This window comes from Solanum stenotomum, chromosome 11, assembly GCF_019186545.1.
Source record: "Solanum stenotomum isolate F172 chromosome 11, ASM1918654v1, whole genome shotgun sequence".
Classification (NCBI taxonomy): Eukaryota; Viridiplantae; Streptophyta; class Magnoliopsida; order Solanales; family Solanaceae; genus Solanum; species Solanum stenotomum.
In genome coordinates, this window is record NC_064292.1 from 9,793,361 (window position 1) to 9,813,515 (window position 20,155).

The following is a 20,155-nucleotide window of genomic DNA, read 5'->3' on the forward strand; positions in this document are numbered from 1 at the left end:
TATCACGAAAAGTAAGAGTAGAGTGTGACCTAGCACGAGGGAGGAGAGTCCAAATCAGTAAAATTTCAAAAATAGTATAAAAAATGTCACAGTTGAGAAATATTCATTTGCTCAATACTAGGTTTCTAATTCTCTTGACTTATGAGACTTTAGATTAGCATAAAATAGCTTCACATGAAGTTCATAAGTAACTTCGTGATATATGAGAAGATATTAGCCCAATTCTGAAAATTGAAGAGTTCTTTGATAGGAAAGTTAAGAGAAAACAAGTCAACAGACCTACCATGCACAATGATTTTGGACTTGAGAGAATTAAATAATGTTTCATTGAAACAAGTCCAGAATTTAACTTTGACATCCAAGAACTGTTGAGGTCAAAATTAAACTTTTCCATCGAGTCTTTAGAAGTAATGTCATTGCTAAATCATGAGGGGATGTGAGAAGTAACCAAAGTAAAAAATTTTACCAGAAAAATCAGAGTTCATTGAAATAGGATAAAATGCAATGTATTTTCCTTTGTTTTTAGAACTCTTTCGAGTGGGTTGAGGATACGATTTCTACGATTTATCCATGGAGTACAAGAAAGAAGAAACAAATGAAAAGGTGTATAGTAAGAAGAGGGATGAAGAGAAAAAGTAAAGAAGAAGGAAAATATAGAAGAGACAAAGATGATTGATGTGAAAAATATAATTCAGAAAAAAAACAAAGAGACTTAAAATAATTATTCTGGGAAGACGCAATCAAGGTGGTGAAAAACAAGAGTTTTTAGAGAAGAGGAAGATTCATGCTTCGAGACTACCGCCTAGACGTGACACTATGCTTAGAGCCACAAATGACCCCAAACTAACCTTATGATATGGCTCAATAGAAACTGGAATGTAAACACGGAAGATAAATCTAAAATATATGAATAAACCCATATGACTGAGATAGACTAATATCCGAAAGAAATAACATAAGGTGAATCTATACCTAACTGTCTTAAAGCCTTTACTAATATGAGTTGCTAAGATAAATCCCTCCCTAGCTAACTCCAATTGTCTGAAACTAAAAGTAAATAACTGAAAGGAACATATGGGGTTGTCTTTGGAGAGATGAAGACTCACCAAACTCTATTGCTAGCTTATCAGAGATAGTACTAACCATAAGTTGAATACTAAATGTCAGAACCTATTTTATCAAATAATATAGGCAGAAAGTATGTGGTCAGTACTTTGAGTGTACTGAGTATGAGGAATATGCATAGGAAACATAATATTTGAACATACTGAATTTGTAAAATTCGTTGATGCAATGACGAAGTAAAATAACATGAAGTTGAAGTATACTGATCTGAAATACATAAGTACAAGCTCACGCAATAACTGAAAGGCTGATTGTGGAAGATACTAAAATTTACATAAACCATGTGAGCTACTACGTGGAGTTCAATGTACTGCCCCCACACCGAAAAGAAGGTGTCCAATACTTGCAATCATAAGGGACTTGAAATCTGAGCTAATGTGGATCCACTAAACTACTGTCTATTGGAGAGAAAATCCTATGGTGAAACATAGTTTTGGGACTTAGAGATAACTACTAAAGATCCATAGATGCTGACCGAAAATATTCATCTCTAAGGTCGCTCTATGCTAAGTATACTCCCAACGGAAACATGCATAGACTGAAAACAGTAATAATCTAATAATATTGAATCATACTAATAACTGATACATATTAAGTAGTTCATGAGACATGATAACTAAAATCATACTGAGATGTACTTTATTTGAAAGCATCTTAAATCATGATAATAGAAAATAATCTGAAAGATGGTTCATTTGAAAACATCTAAATCTTGAAAATCTGAAACATGCGTATGAAATGACATAATTTCGAGTCATGAAAATACTTTCATGCTATAGGTTCATGAAGTTATCATTGAAAATATGAAATTATAATTGTAATCATGCAATTAAGGATTGATGATGAGTCCACAAATTGGACTCATTTAGGGCTATATTTTGATAGAATTAGTGTCCTCAAATGCATATTTTGTCCCAATATTTGATGAAAACCCTTAAGTTTCAGGTATTTGGAGTTTGAGGCAAAGCATGGACACTACTTGGCAAGAAGGAACAAGGCAGCTGAAAAGAACGAAGAAATGAAGGTCTGAAGATCACCGAGCCCAGTTGGCGAGTCGCCGATCGGCCTGGAGATCGCCTTTTGTTCCAGTGTGCTGAGCCTTAAAGGGAAAGATCAAGTTAGCGATGAAATGAAGCAGTTGGCATGTCACCGAGTAGTTCCGCGAAGCAGTACCATATCGTCCAACGACTCAAAGCGCGAAGAGGCTGAAGGCTAAAGCAAGAAGGCGATGAAATCGACCAAATGGTGAATCGCCGAGTGTATCAGTGATCCCGACTAACTGCGCAGAGTGATCCGCTGCAGCACAAATTTTCAAACACTATTAATACTTTTTTAAATTATTAGCTTAGTATCAAGTCATAGACAATTTTTATTCAAACTTAGAATATTTTCATTTTCAAGTTTTAGAGGGTTTTGGAGACTTTGTTTTAAAACCTTGAAGATTCAAAGGGTTTAAACTCCGAGAAATTGGAAGTGGGTTTCGAAGATTATTCACTCTTGACGTGTTTTAAGTCTTAATTCTTCATACCCAGTTGATGGAAACTGATATTGGTATTGATTTTTACCTCTTTTACATGTCTAGATAAAACCCCAATTCTTGGGGTGTGATTTTGTGAATATGGGTTAAATTATCTGTTGGGTGTTGCTTATTGATGGTTTATTTGTTGTTAAATGTGATTTCGTTTAGTAGTTGTGTATGAACTTAATGGGATTTTAGTTGCAGATACGATTTCATCTTAGTGTTTTCAGCTTGCTCGAGAGAGAGGTCGTAAAACTAAGACTACTAAATTGATAGCCGGTGGTATTGGGTCGACATGGGTTCGGCTCGAGAGAGTGAATCCTAGTCCTTTTCCCACACATTCAGCTCGAGAGAGTGAATGGGCTAAGACGGAGGCTGTGCTTAATGCGACAACTCGGTGTTCGAGAGAAACCGAGTTGATTCGGGGTAAGTTGCTCGAGAGAATTTATCCCTATTATAGTCTAGCCTAGTCACAAATACTCAACAATTTACGATCAAAAGCATGTACCCGATAGTTTAGTTTATTCCGTATTCCTATCACATCGCAAGAATCCCATCTCCTTATCTCATTTCCTTATATTTTTGTCGTTTTTGCTATTAGCTTTAACACAAACCCCCATTGATAATTGACGCTTGCGTCACCCCTTAAGATTTAATATGTTTATATTCGTTAATGTTTATAGATATGACTAATTAGAACTAGATTTTATTTTTCTATTAATTCTCAAAACCACTCCCTGTGGGAACGATCCCAACCCATAGTTGGGTTATATCACTACACACGATCGTATGACACTTGAACCGAAATAGTATCAATTGATTACGTCCAAGCATCAATTGATCATGAAGAAAACTTATTTGTAATGAAAAACCATAAAGATCATAGAAACCATAGGTTTTGAGAAGTCACAAATTAACTAACAATTCTCGGGGTACCACACCTGGTACAAGATATCATTCAGTTGGCTTTTTACCACGCCGGTATACTAAAAAATTATGTGTGAGTTCTATGAGAGAACCATGTATCAATTATTGTAATCATATGGGAAATGTTTATTGTATTTTGTTAAGTCAAACTTTGTGACTGGAAGTTTATATCTAATCTGACTTGTTGATATATTTGTTGGCTAGTATTACTGTAATTCGGTTCCATGTTTATATTCACATTTTTGAGTTGGTTGATGATTCTACCAATACACTGTGGCTGTGTATTGATACTGCACTTGCTCTTTTTTTATTTTAGTACTAGGCATATTCAACGTGGTTACTATGATACCTCAATTATGAGACTGATGTTATCTGAATTATAGGGTGAGTTATTCTTCTGGACTGCCATGGATTCTTCTATATCCCTTGGTCATCTTTTTGAACTTAGACATTTTTAGATTATTACTGTTAGTTTTGGGGTTGCATCTTAATTTTGACTATTATAGAGTTTTGATACTTTGACTTTCAGTTTCTAGGGAATTGTTTTAGCATAGTTGTTTATGACAATGAATTTCTTTTACGAGAGCTTAATCTTTATTGTTTTAAATTGTTATCCTAGTTGTTTGTTTGATTTCAGATTAGTTGGAAAGTTGGTTTTTCCATTGGAGGGTTAGTGTGGGTGTCACTCATAACAGTCTGGGTCGTGACATAGGGTCTAATTCCATCAGACCCGCTATAGCAGCCGTGCAGGCATCTATAGCGGTGCCTTCATAGTAAGGTATATCCTGTTATGACGAGCTAATGTCACCTCAAATCAATTAAAGTAAACAAATATTCATCGTGCACCCCAAATTTTAAATTGGCAACATATTTTAAGAGTTTTCGGGATTCCACACGAGGTTCCCTTAAATAACGTAGGTTCATGTCGTTACAATGATATCAATTTAACCATCATTCTTTCCTGAACAAATATCAGGGTAGAAGGGAGAACAAGACAGTCATGGAAGATCACCGTCTAATTTTTATAATACCAAAAAGAAACTCAACCCCACGCGAACCACATAACACTACGATGTCCCCGTGCCCAAGAATACCAGGATAGAAACTTCGAGCGAACAAAGCCATAGTCTAAAACAAAAATTTCCTGCCCATTGATTTGGACCTTGCTATAGTAGGTATAACGTCGATACAACGGCTGGTCGTGTAACCGAATTGGGATTAAGAGGGAGAGGAATGAATTTTCTTCCCATTTCTCTCTTTCACTCTCTCAAACTCACTTTTTCAGTCTCGATCATTTTGTTCTGAATGTCAAAACTAAGTTAATTATCATGTTCCCTACTCTCTTTACTTCATTACACACATACTGCTTATTGCATGCTAGAAATCGATAGAGTAAAATGGAGTTTGGGCTGATATTTTGAATTTTGAAATTTTTCCCTTGATTGTTGAAGCATGGGGATTCTCCTTACGTTTACAACACTACTACAATGTTTTGAGCGTAAGGATTAGAGAAAATAGGGCTGAAACGGGTTCGAAATGTCAGGTGACGTGAGCCCAAAAATACATATTTTTAATCATTATTTGCCTCACATTTAGTATTTATATATGTTCTTTTTGAGTTTGAATTTTATGGATTGTGCTTAATAGTATATTTTATTTGTAGGATTAAATTAGTGTGAAGATGAAGAAATTTGAAGCTAAAACGAATTAAATATGGAAGGTTGAAGAAGGAAATCACGCAGACAACTTAATGAATTAAATTAAAGTAAATAATATATTATATATATAAAGTTGCAGCGAAGAGAAATTTACTTTCAGAATAACACTGCTGCACGTGGCAGCATCATCGCAACTTGGCGGCGCAACACTGTTCCACACGAAATCTAATTCCTTTTAGGTTTTGGGTTCCTAATTTTTTTTTGAATCAATTATTTTATTCAAGGTTTCCTATATCTATAAATAGTCCATAAGAATAATTATTGAGGGAGGATGATACAATGTAGAAAATAATTTTTGATCTAGGATTTTATTTTATTTTACATCTTTTTTTTGAATGATTCGTCGTAATTGCTCTATGTCTATGTGGGATTAAACTCCTCATTCTTGGATTATATTTACTTACAAGATGATTGTTTAGTGATTTTGATTCGACATAATTGCTTATCATATTGGTTGTTCTTATGTTCTTGTGATTACTATTTTGATGTTTAATCACCATTAAAATAAATTTATTGTCTTCTTTTGAACTTGGGAGAGGAATAGAGGGATAGAACGTGCAATATAAGAAGCATGATTTTTTCTTGCATATCACTTGAATTAATTTGTGTCTATGATAGGGATATACCTAGGTACCTTGCTTGGCTCAAATACGGGAAGACAACGTAATACTCCATAGTTGGTTCAGTCTATCCCCGCTCAATGATATAGTTAGACTGTCAATTGTGGTAGAGGGTTAGAGGTCGGGAGATCACAACTATATTATTAACCTCGTGAATCAACAACTAGATAGTCAAATAAGTTGATGAAATTGATGTTAAACATGATTGTTAGTTAAATCATAATCCTAGATCGATTCATTCATTGATTGTGTCAAATATCTATCTTTTCTTAGTTAATTATTTTTTAGTTATTTTATCTTTAGTTTTAGTTTAGTTAATATATATTCATCTTTTAAATCCTCCCCTTAAATAAATAATTAGAATTAGTATAATTTAGTAAGAATAATTAATTGACAAGTCCTTTGGGTTCGATAATCTGGCTCTTTTAGGGCCACTATATTACTTGTGCGACCACATTCACTTGCGTGTGCAATTGGAAGCAACAACAGGGAAAGTTAAATGGTTGTTCTTGGTTAGAAACTTAGATTTGGGCACGATTTAGGAATTAGAATGTCCAGATTCTTGTATATTTTGATAGTAAATACTTTACGAACACTAATCTGTGATAAAAATGGGATTTTTGGGCGAAAGGGCACCATTGACACACCCCTTGAAGGTTGGGGGCTGTCACGACCAAGCCTACACCCTAAACGCGTCCAACAATCGAGAATCATTGCTGGTCCCAAGCAAACTCTCGTCCTAGGCTAACTACAAGCGGGAGAATAACTCAAGCATACACAAACATCAAATAAAAAAAATGTTTAACAATTATTTATTGAATCTCAAATATCTCTGAATATATTGAGTATAAAATATAAGTTTGAAATAAAACCTCCGAAACTGATAGACTCTTCAAAATTGTTTTTCTTTGAATCCTTTACTGTATAAAGACAAGTGTCGGGATAAGACCCACGACACCTCAATATTTCATAAAAGATGGATTATTCCTCTAGAAGCAAAGTGGCCTTACTCAAAATTGATGAGCGGATGAAGTGATCTCAACTGAACTCGGGTTGAGGATCCTAAGTACATTAATTTGCATCATAAAAGATGTAGGTCGAATGACATTAATACATTGAATGTTTGAGTATGTAAGATAGCTGAATAACAAATAACTGAACTGAAAGGACTACAATAGATATAAATATATACCCAACTGAATGTAAAAATATAAAGGAGTGAAATCATTTAAACTTTACAAATACTTACTCATCTCTGAACTCAACATATTAAGTGATATGATAAAAAATACACTTTTAACTCTATTTGTGAGATTTTCTAACCGACTACCATCACTATGAGCTACGTGATGATACAACGTCTTGCCCACACTGTTAGAATCGTTCTATACCGTGGCGGGGTATAGAACCTCTCAACTAAGTGAATTCACTAAGAACTAAGGATTCATTTAAAAAGTATGATCCTTTACCCTTGTTGGCAGACATGGTTTATGAGTATTTTGAGTTGTTTGAACTCATTCCCATATCAGTGCTCAATACTACTCCCAATAATATACTCATGCTCAAATGTAAAAAATATACTCTTTCTCTATTTTGAGGTAATTATTCAAAATAACCTCTTTAAATAGGTAATTGCTCAGAAATATCTCTGAACTCATAAACTCTTTTTAGAAATCAAAGTTTCTCTTTTATCAATGTAAAATGATACAGTTTGGAATACTTAGTTTCCTTATACTCTTTCTCAATCATGTATAAAACTCTTCTGAAACTCATCTTTACTTTCTCAGAAAATCAATTTAAGGCCATAAATGTTTACTTTAAAAGATTTTCAAAAATTGAACTCAAAATAGGGTTCATGTTGAAATATAAATATGAACAAATTAACTTAAGGATCTCAATAACAATATAGAAAACTGAATACTCAAAAATCAAGAACTTAGAATTCAATGATATTACTCATCTCAAGAATACTCAAAATCCAGGAATTTATGACTCATAATCAATAACTTAACTCATATCAAGAATTTAGAACTCAAAATTAATAACTTAACCCATCTAAAGGATTCTTGAAACTAAGGGAAAAACCCTAGATTAAAATTTTACCGACTTAATTAAGATGTAGGGCGTGAGGACGAACTCAATCCATCACTATGAATAGCCTTACATACCTTATAAGATTATATCTTTGGATATATGGATTTTTTTTGTTTCTTGAAGCTTAAAGGTAGATTTTCTTGAAAACCTATAGATTCCATGAAATCTTACACAATTTCAATTATTCATGCAATACCATGCACATAATAATCAATCATCAGGTTAATCACGAAATTAATCAAGTTCATTACATCCTATTCACATCATGGATAACCATAATGCTTCATAATTGAATAATCTTTCGACTGCATTTTTCTCCAAAACTCCTCGGCCTCTGCTTCACTGATCGGCCTTTTTGTTTGGTCCTTCTTCTGCACACCCAGGATAAACTCTTCTTGTGTGTAGCACCTGCCAGATCTGGTTATACCTTGGGTAACAGCCTTTTCAATCACAAACTTTAGTCGGGCAATAGTTTCTCGTGGCACCAAGGCAACAACCTTCTCGGGTGTCAGAATCACAAACACTTTCTTCTCTCTAATGCTCAACGAGGCTACAACTCTTTCCATCTCATCAGGAGCAATCGGAACTATTGACACACCAATCATAATCTGCCTCTATCATATTGATAGTGGCCCCTCCATGATTTGGCAAAGGAATACTATTGACATTGGGCGCGATTGTCTGAAGAGAGACCACGTTCTGATAAATCAGGTCTTGGATCTTATGTTTTAGGTTGATACAGTCCTCGGTATCATGTCCAATACTATTGGAGTGATACGGGCACCTCTGATCAGGTCTGTAAAACTTTGAGCTAGTGTCAATCAGCTTGGGCCCCACTAGATGGATATACCCATGAGTTAAAGGTGTGTTGTGAAATGGGGTTTTAGAACTCAACTTTTGACTCTCTGTTTCTGTGCAAGCTGCCGGAGGGGGCTGCTGTGGCGGGTTGTGTCCTGCTACTGTGGGCCAGTCACAACTTAAGTCAGAATTAAACTCCAAAAACATCATTATTCTACAAACATCGTTCTTAAGAGATAGGAGACGACCCCAGGCAATTTCTCGACATCTTTCCACTACTTTAGGTGCAAAAGGTAAGGTTCTTACTCCTCTAATCCATTTTTCGATCCGTAGAACTTTGATTCTTGGTTATTAATCATTGGGGAGGGTTTTTGGACTGAATTGGTTAGTGGAAAAAAGCCGTAGCAGCACCTTAGGATCATGTGAAGTTCCCATAAACTCTGAAAGTCTAATGAATCATCACTAAAACATTTTGGAAAACACCCCTAGAAACTGAAAGTCAATGTACCAAAACATCTAAAGTTCAACAAGTCTAAGGAAAATGGGTACAACCCAAACTAAACATATGAGTAAGTCTAACTAAAAAGTCCGAGTCTGAAAAGAGTGGACTAAAACATAGAGGACCCATGACAGCCTGAAAGAATTAGCTCACCCTTGAATCCGATCTTGCTCGCTAATCTCCTAGACGAGGTCTGTCAGTTGCCGCCTGAAGATGCCCTGTACTCATCACACAAAGAGCAAGTGCAGTATCAGTACACAATCACACGGCTATTCCAGTAACTGAAACATATATAAGCAGTCACATCATAGTAAACACGCATATATCGAACATATACAATATCCATTATCTTTTTAGGAGCAATGTACCATTCCACATTCTCAATAATACACATATATGACAAGTCAATGATCCTCTCGTTGAACCCATACACAAATTGTTAGTGTGCCAGATCGTGACACCCTATCCAAGTTAGTGTGTCAAAGCGTGACACCCGTTCCAATATGTATGTCCGTATGTGACATCCGATCCCAGTTAGTGTATCGAAACGTGAAACCCGATCCATTCAACATGCCACAATTACAATAACCATGTACATTCTCATAATCATACAATCAAGTGTTGATTCATGGCTTATAATCATTCATTCATACTCATTGGCATTAGATGTGATCTATTGTGCAACATTTGCATACTCACATGCATTACAATGAAGCAAATACTAACATACATTACACATACATGAAATCAAATCATCACCTACCTCTAAACCAAGCTTGAATCCTCCTAAGCAACTTGATTCTTTCCTTTCCGGATTCTTTCCATTGGTTCTAGATCTACAAACAAGTAATATAACGCAAGGATCTATAATTAAGGTCTAGTTTATCCGAATTATAAGAAATCCAATAACCCAAGACCAAACCCATGATCCTAAGTTGTAGGTAACGCTTTTTACCTGCAACTAATTCAGTCCAAAAACCCTCCCCAATGATTAATAACCAAGAATCTAAGTTCTACATATCGAAAAATGGATTAGGGGAGTAAGAACCTTACCTTTTGCACCTAAAATAGTGGAAAGCTGTCATGAAATCGCCTGGGGTCGTCTCTTATATCTTAGAACGATGTTTGTAGAATAATGATATTTTTGGAGTTTAATTTTAACTTAAGTTGCGACTGGCCCACAGTAGCGGGACACAACCCGCCACAGTGGCCCCTCCCTGGCAGCTTGCACGGAACATAGAGTCGAAAGTTGAGTTCCAAACCTCCATTTGACAACATACCTTCAACCCATGAGAGTCAGAAACTACCCGTTCACGCTAAGGTCTGTTTCGGGATGTCTATTCGCCCGAATTCATTTCCGTTAAGTCGTAAGGGTTCATTAATGTCTTAGCTATCTACTCGTGTGATCAAAATTCATAATTAGATCTAGTGGCCTTTTATTAACAATAAAAATATTAAATATTTACCAATATGGATAAGTACATGTAAAGCAACTTTACCGGTCAATATAAAGTAACATTATTTATCATATATAGATATAGATAAACATGATACTTCATAAGGACTCAATTTATTTTAAACTAGATTTTGCACTTTAAGCTACTTGACATGAGTTTCATTTTCTTGTTCTATAATTTTTTACTACTTGTGCTTTCAACACTTACTTTGAATATTACAAATGATAAATTACCATATACCCCTTTCAGTTAATTTATTCATCTAATTTTTTCTTGGCACATAATTAATGAAAATAAAGATGATTTTTGAATATTTTAATCTTAAATTGAAGATATGTAAAATGCATCAAGGTTTTCTTTATTCTTATGTTCTTAAACATGGAAAGTGAAAATTAAAAACTAAGTGTTACCAAAAAGGAAAAAAAGACATTCCTTTTTAGAAGGACAAATTAAAAAAAAAACAAGAAGAGAAATTGAAACGAAGAAAGTACTAAATTAAAACACATTTCATTTCATGATAAACATACTGAAAGATAAATTAAAATCAAAGATAGAATAAACATAATCATTAATATGACAAACTTAACTCTATAAGTATCAAATTAGGTGATTGAATTTTAATTAAAGAAAAAAAATTCTATTCATTGGATCCATATACCGCTTCATAGAAATCAGACGAAGAATGTTCTGTAACTCTTAGAGGAGCAAATGCACTTCCAATGGTTTGATATGGGGATTCAAAACCACGCTCCTTTTTTATTCTCACTACTCTTTCAATTTCTTCATCTGCAGCTTCCAAGGCCTTGAACAGATTTTTAAGGTCGAAGGAACTGAGTTTTTCAATTGGATGTTCTTTCCTCGATGCTTGAAGTACTTCTCCATATTTTTTTTCTCTTTCGAGTGAAATCTCCAATCTGTTTAGCTTCCTGTTGGTCAGACCAACAGTATTTGCATTTTGATGAGCAATAACAATGGGGTTAGGAGCATTAGTATCAGTCGGAGGATTTTCTCCCAAAAATCTATTCATAATAGACTCAACGGAAGGGTGTCCACATGAATATGGTTTATTGCTAGGAGAAAAAACTACAACGACAATATCAGCACCACACAAAGTGAAGAGCGCAGTTGCCTTTTTAAAGACTCCATCGCATCGTTTTGAGAATGTTACTTGTAAATTGATGTGATTGTGCATCCTCGCCATTTCAACTCTTTTTCGGCCATTATTATGTTTTCTCATGGCTAAGTTTTTGTTTTGAGAAAGTAAGAAAATGTGATGTTGTGTTTCTCTTCTAAAGATGCATTTATAGCGATAAAAACATCATAGTATCAGTTGAAAATGAACTCAAATGACAAAAAAGTAAAAACATTTATAATGTTTCCTTATTTGGTAGGTTTGAACAAAATTCATTTCATATTAATTAAATTTCTCTTTTTGGTTCATTGTATTGATAGTCAACGTGTAAAGATAGTAACTACAAACGACATATTTTTTAGTTAGATTTATGTTATTGGATTATTGAAAAAAATTTATTGTGCCATTCTTTTGTAACATAAGTTAGTATGTAAATTGATGATAATTTCTGAGGTAAAATATTTTTTATTGTGTTTGTATATTTTCTAAATTTGCTCTTGTTCAATTATGTATATTTCCTAATAAAGTCATTCTTAATAAAGATATTCCACTATTATTAAAAATATGAAAATACTTACTATGTAACTCATATTTAACGAACAAAAAAATTTAAGCACCTCTATTTAAAATTTTAAGTTAGTTGTGTGTGTTCTAGAGCTTTGCTAAACTCGTAAAATATACTTGTAATATATGATAAGTGAAAGAATATAGTAATAGAAAATCCTAATGCAATTTAAATTGTATAAAAAACTTTAGAATATTCTTGAGCACTTTGTATTTCATTTTAAATTCTTAATATGATACAACAAATTTTGTCTCTTTTTTTATTATCCAATAACCATATGATATTTGAACATTATATGATGCATTATGAAATAATACATAATAACCATCCAAAAGAGTATAAATTTCAATTTTAGTATATACTTCATTTTCATAATATCATCTATCTAACTTTGCGACTTGAAATCACTTTAGTGAAACTCATCCATATCTCTTTTTCATTACTTTTTTGTCATTTATTTGTGTAGTTACTAACTTTTTTCAGTGACACTTCTTTTTATTTGTAGATATCTATATGTTGAACAATTTATATTACTTTCGTAACATGTTGCTTTCATTAATAATTTCTACATGTAAAAGAAATATACACATCGAAAAATCTAGAGAGAGTATTTTTACTTGAGCACTTACCTCTTTAAGGGGTCCTTTCAAGGACATATCACAACATAGAGAGAGAATTGTTACTTGAGCATTGAATTAGATATTTTTGGAGTAGTATTGAGCACCAATATGGGGAAGATTTCAAACACCTCACATTCCCCACAAACCACGTAGCCAGCGTAAGTCAGGATCACACTGACTTTGAACAAACCTTATAGTAGATCTATGAGTTGAATTTGTTCTATACCCTTGGATGGTATAGGATTGTTCTGGTGGTATGGGTGAGACGATGTATCATCACGAGGCTCATATATATATTTCTGTTCAGGATTCACTATTCTTGCATCCTTACGGTAAGAGCTTAAATCATATTTCATCATGATTTATATTGTATTTTAGTTGAATTACCTTCAAACTTTTAGTTCAGTTATTCGTTTTTCAACTATATTACATACTCATATATTTAATGAATTGATATATTGTCACGACCCAGACCGTCGTGATTAGCACACACACTAATCGTCCAGTGGGAGACCCATTAATGCTAATCAGCTAACCCAAAAACTAGTCATTTAACGATTCGGAAGCAGGTTTAAATAGAGAAATAATGTGGAGTTCCCATAAACACCGAAAGTCTTACGAATGATCACTAAACCATTGTGGAAAACACCCCTAGAAACTGAAAGTCAATGTACCAAAACATCCAAAGTTCAACAAGTCTAAGGAAAATGGGTACAACCCAAACTAAACATATGAGTAAGTCTAACTAGAAAGTCCGAGTCTGAAAAGAGTGGACTAACACAGAGGACCCATGGCAGCTTGAAAGAATTGGCTCACCCTTGAATCCAATCTTGCTCACTAATCTCCTTAACGAGGTCTGTCAGTAGCCGCCTGAAGATGCCCTGTATTTAACAAACAAAGAGCAAGTGCAGTATCAGTACACAACCACAGTGTGCTGGTAGGATCACACGGCTATTCCAGTAACTAAAACATATATACGCAGTCACATCATAGTAAACACACATATATCGAACATATACAATATCAATTATCTTTTTAGGAGCAATGTACCATTCCACATTCTCAATAATACACATATATGACAAGTCAATGGTCCTCTCATTGAACCCATACACAAACTGTTAGTGTGTCGAATCGTGATACCTTATCCAAGTTAGTGTGTTAAAATGTGACACCTCTTCCAATATGTATGTTGGTACATGACATCCGACCCCAATTAGTGTGTCGGAACGTGAAACCCGATCCATTCAATATGCCATAATCACAACCACAATGTACATTCTTATAATCATACAATCAACTGTTGATTTATGGCTTATAATCATTCATTCATACTCATTGGCATTAGATGTGATCTATTGTGCAACATTCCCATACTTACATGCATTACAATGAAGCAAATATTAACATACATCACACATACATGAAATCAAATCATCACCTACCTCCAAACCAAGCTTGAATCCTCCTAAGAAACTTGATTCTTTCTTTTTCGGATTCTTTCGGTTGGTTCTAGGTCTACAAACAAGTAATATAACGCAAGGATCATTAATTATGGTCTAGTTTTCCCGAATTATAAGAAACCCAATAACCCAAGACCAAATCCATGATCCGAAGGTACTACTAGGGATCTTTCCCACCAACCAATTCAGTCCAAAAACCCTCCCTAATTATAAATAACCAAGAATCTAAGTTCTACGGATCGAAAAATCGATTAGGGGAGTAAGAACCTTACCTTTTGCACCTAAAGTAGTGGAAATATGTCAAGAAATCGCCTGGGGTCGTCTCCTATCTCTTAAGAACGATGTTTGCAGAATAATGATTTTTTTGGAGGTTAATTCTGACTTAAGTTGCGATTGGCCCACAGTAGTGGGACACAACCCGCCATAGCGGCCCCGCCCTGGCAGCTTGCACGGAACATAGAGTCGAAAGTTGAGTTCCAAACCTCCATTTCACGACACACCTTCAACCCATGAGAGTCAGAAACTACTCGTTCACTCTAAGGTCTGTTTCGGGAGGTCTATTCGCCCGAATTAGTTTCCGTAAAGTCGTAAGGGTTCCTTAACGTCTTAGCTATCTACTCGTCTGTTCAAACTCATAATTTGTCACGACCCAAAAATAGACGTGATGGCACTCGTTTTAACCTACCAAGACAAGTCAGCCTAAAACTCAACCATTACAATAAAATGCGGAAATTTTTATAATAAACTCAAAAATACCTCCAAAATCTGGTTATCACGTGTACATACCTGTAAAGTATTACTATTTAATCAAAAGAAAAATACAACTGTCATATGACATTATTTCTAGAGTAGAACAAGATCATAAACAGGAGCAAGAAGGTCTGCTGAGTTGACAAACAACTACCTCACAAATCTCCAAGAAGCCTCGGAAAGAAGAGAATATATCACAAAGGTTCGGGCTAGTAACCTACATAAAATGTAGTAGCAAGGGGTGAGTACTAAACCACACGGTACTCAACAAGTAAACCTCTAAACACAAGCTAAGGGGATAGAATACGGGTACTCCTTACACCCCAACCGAACCTCCACAACTACAACTTGCATAAAACCAGCCCAACCTAATAGTTCATAATTCACATAGCACACGGCTCAACAACAACACTCTAATAATTACATATCCTCAACAACAAGCTCAATATTCACTAATCAAAGTTCCATAGAAAGGCACTCACAAGATCAGAAAAACACAATATCAAGTTCACTAATGATAAATATGTGCAATGCAATGGGATGCAATGTCAAGTATAGTGATGTATGTCTTACCTATTGATACACACCCGCTGTCTCTCAGTCCGGGACCCATGGGGGACATATCTGTCCATGCTTCCATCGCGGCGCGCGATACGACTCTCGATAATAGTAACCATCACGGCGCGCGATACGTCCCTCAAAATATAGTATCCATCGCGGTGCGCGATATGTCCCTCGAAATGGTACATCCTCTTTTCACATAACACTTATCACAATCATGTCTCAGAACCAATGTAAATGACATGTTCACACAAATAATGAGGAGATGACTATTTTTATAACAATACACAATTCACAACAATCCAACCGTGATACAACATCAACAATGATTCAACAAGCCTTTCAACCCAGTCTTAAACATCACACATCAACAATTAACCACATTGCCTTTTATTACCCCTTTTTCATCATTATAAAATATTCAATACGTACAAGTCAACCCATCATCAAGTCTCATTACCCCCAAACACATATCACAAAGAAATACACGAATTCTATACACTTAACAAGGGTTTAGAGATTCACTTGCCTCAAATAGTCGAACAATCACTCTGAGACTTGAGCTTTCCCTTTTCGTTGGACTTCCAGCTCAAAGCAATCTATTCATATTAAAAACACAATAAGATTTCGAAACTAACAACACACTCATATTATTATCGGTCTAACCTAGACCTAAAAACTCACTCAATTTATAATCAAGTTTCTAATCTTGGTGCCAATTAACATGTCCACTCTCATGTTTTTTTCCAAACTTCAAGCCTAGGGTTAAGTCTTAACTCCTCCAATACCATAATCTAATGATATTCATATAATATAATATATCTATTATTCAATTATGTATATTAATATGCAAACTTGAATCATAATATGGTGACCAAATTTGGAGACGTAATCAGCATCCTTAACTATTGAAAACTTTACAAAAATCTAAACCCCGTCATTAATTTATTTAATTTATCACAATGTATTCATAATGGCAATCATTGGCCAACATCACATGAAGAATGGTCACTTACAATCCTTTGTTGTTAAAAAATTCCAACACTACAATACATGACCGAAACCTTTAACTAATCCACAACTCCAACAACCAACATGCTACAGTGCATCGGCGTGCACTCCAATTTCTTCATCCAACATTATTTAATATATAAAATGGGTACAGATTGAGATAATTGGTATTTAATGGCTTCCCCACAACCCCAAAACAAATTAACATACTACAATTCGGTCAACTATATATACATATCTAGTATATATTTGTACAAGGATAGAAAATTAATTTGATAGATTTTGTTCTTACCTAATACTCGTTGTTTCCCTTGTTGAGGCCGCATAAGTTCTTCACGAACTTCTCAGTTTTTTCTTTCATTCGCATAGGTAAGTTTCTACCTCTCTTTTTCTCTTTCTCAAATTGTGGACTAATATGTTAAACCCTACTAACTTATTTTATCATGGGTCAAATAGTATAGGATATTAAATTATGACATTGACCCATTAACCACCAACTAAATAAATAATTTATTTAATATATACCTATCAATTAAATAACCGCAGTTATTGGATAATTTGAAATTTTCAAATCAACTTTACGTACTAATCAAATTTTACTCGGGGAAATTATTAAGAGGGGTAAAATGCTTATTTTTTGAAAAATCCCAAAAACGACGTTCCGGGTCATTACATTATCCACCACTAAAATCCATGTTCGTCCCCGAACATAAAGAAAAAGATTTAAATACTAGGGGATACCATGAGTTTAAGGTATGACTGTCGGAGTCGTGTTCCTCTCTCCAAGTAAGTTCCTCCTAGGGACCATTCTATCAAGATCAACTACTATTCTTGATGTATATTTATATATATTTTTTTTCTATTTAGGATTCACTATTCTTGCATCATTACGGTAAGAGCCTAAATCATATTTCATCATGATTTATACTATATTTCAGTTGAATTACCTTCAAACTTTTAGTTCAGTTATTCGTTTTTCAACTATATTACATACTCGTATATTCAATGAATTGATATATTGCCACGACCTAGACCGTCGTGACAACAACCCACACTAACCCTCCGGTGGGAGAACCATTAATACTAATCAGCTAACCTAAAAACTAGTCATTTAACGATTCAGAAGCAGGTTTAAATGCAGAGATAATGTGGAGTTCCCATAAACTCCGAAAGTCTAACGAATCATCACTAAAACATTGTGGAGGACACCTCTAGAAACTGAAAGTCAATGTACCAAAACATCTAAAGTTCAACAAGTCGAAGGAATATGGGTACAACCCAAACTAAACATATGAGTAAGTCTAACTAGAAAGTCCGAGTCCGACAAGAGTGGACTAACACATAGAGGACCCATGACAGCCTGAAAGAATAGGCTCACCCTTGAATCCCATCTTTCTCACAAATATCCTAAACGAGGTCTGTCATTAGCCGCCTGAAGATGCCCTGTACTCTACAAACAAAGAGCAAGTGCAGTATTAGTACACTACCACAGCGTACTGGTAGGATCTCACGGCTATTCCAGTAACTGAAAAATATATAAGCAGTCACATCGTAGTAAACACGCATATATCGAACATATACAATATCAATTGTCCTTTTAGGAGCAATGTACCATTCCACATTCTGAATAATACACATATATGACAAGTCAATGGTCCTCTCATTGAACCCATACACAAACTGTTAGTGTGCCGAATCGTGACACCCTATCCAAGTTAGTGTGTCAAAATGTGACACCCCTTCCAATATGTATGTCGGTACGTGACATCCGATCCCAGTTAGTGTATCGGAACGCGAAACCCGATCCATTCAACATGCCACAATCACAATCACAATGTACATTATCATAATCATTCAATCAAGTGTTGATTCATGGCTTATAATCATTCAGTCATACTCATTGGCATTAGATGTGATCTATTGTGCAACATTCACATACTCACATGCATTACAATAAAGAAAATACTAACATACATCACACATACATGAAATCAAATCATCACCTACCTTGAAACCAAGCTTGAATCCTCATAGGAAACTTGATTCTTCCCTTTCCGAATTCTTTCGGTTGGTTCTAGGTCTAGAAACAAGTAATTTAATGCAAGGATCATTATTTAAGGTCTAGTTTACCCGGATTATAAGAAACCAAATAACCCAAGACCAAACCCATTATCCTCAAGTGCAGCTAGGGCTTTTTCTCACCAACCAATTAAATCCAAAAACCCTCCCCAATGATTAATAACCAAGAATCTAAGTTCAACGGATCGAAAAATGGATTAGGGGAGTAAGAACCTTAACTTTTGCACCTAAAGTAGTGGAAAACTGTCAAGAAATTCCTTGGCGTCGTCTCCTATCTCTGAAGAACGATGTTTGCAGAATAATGATGTTTTTGGAGTTTAATTCTGACTTAAGTTGCGACTGGCCAACAGTAGCGGGACACATTCCGCCACAGTAGCCCCGTCCTGGCAGCTTGCACGGAAAGAGAGAGTCGAAAGTGGAGTTCCAAACCCCCATTTCACAACACACCTTCAACCCATGAGAGTAAGAAACTACCCGTTCACAGTAAGGTCTATTTCGGGAGGTCTATTCGCCCGAATTCATTTTCGTAAAGTCGTAAAGGTTCGTTAACGTCTTAGCTATTTACTCGTGTGATCAAATTCATAATTAGATCTCTCATTCATTACCAGATTCCCCTATACCTCACTGACTTCGATTTCGTCCAAATTTTAACATGGTTAGGAATTCACAAGTTACTACCAAAAAGTTTTCGTGCCCAAAAATTTTCTCCGTTAGATTTTCAATAATGACAGTAGCAGGTCGTTACATATATTTCCTTTATTTTGTAGCAATGAGAAGGATTAAATCTAATCAAATGAATGTGATTCTTACAGTAAGACTATATCTATTGAGAACTCATAATTATGTACATTAAGAATGCAAGAATTTGAAGATTGACGGATCTTTTAATTGTTTGTTTGAATTAAAGTTTTATGATATATATTGATTTTTACTTTTTATCAATATATAACACTAGATAGTAAGTCTAGTGGCCTTTCATTAACAATAAAAATATTAAATATTTACCAGTATGGATAGGTACATGTAAAGTGGTCAGCAAGTTTACCGTTCAATATAAAGTAACACTATTTATCATATATAGATATAGATACACGTGATACTTCATAAGTACTCAGTTTATTTTAAACTAGTAAGAAAATGTGATGTTGTGTTTCTCTTCTAAAGATGTATTCATGGAGCCCATACACAAACTGTTAGTGTGCCAAATCGTGACACCC

At 34.8% G+C, this 20,155-nt stretch overlaps 1 protein-coding gene across 1 annotated transcript; it reads right to left on the reverse strand.

The window, feature by feature from the left end:
- Nucleotides 1-11,394: 11,394 nt before the first annotated feature.
- On the reverse strand, nucleotides 11,395-11,958 carry LOC125845635 (agamous-like MADS-box protein AGL62). The gene has a single exon (XM_049525186.1). It carries the CDS (start codon nucleotides 11,956-11,958, stop codon nucleotides 11,395-11,397), a length of 564 nt encoding a protein of 187 aa, XP_049381143.1.
- Nucleotides 11,959-20,155: the final 8,197 nt, after the last annotated feature.

Coding starts and splice junctions, on each gene's coding strand:
- LOC125845635 (XM_049525186.1), bottom strand. CDS start 11,958: ATGGCGAGGATGCACAATCACATCAATTTACAAGTAACATTCTCAAAA.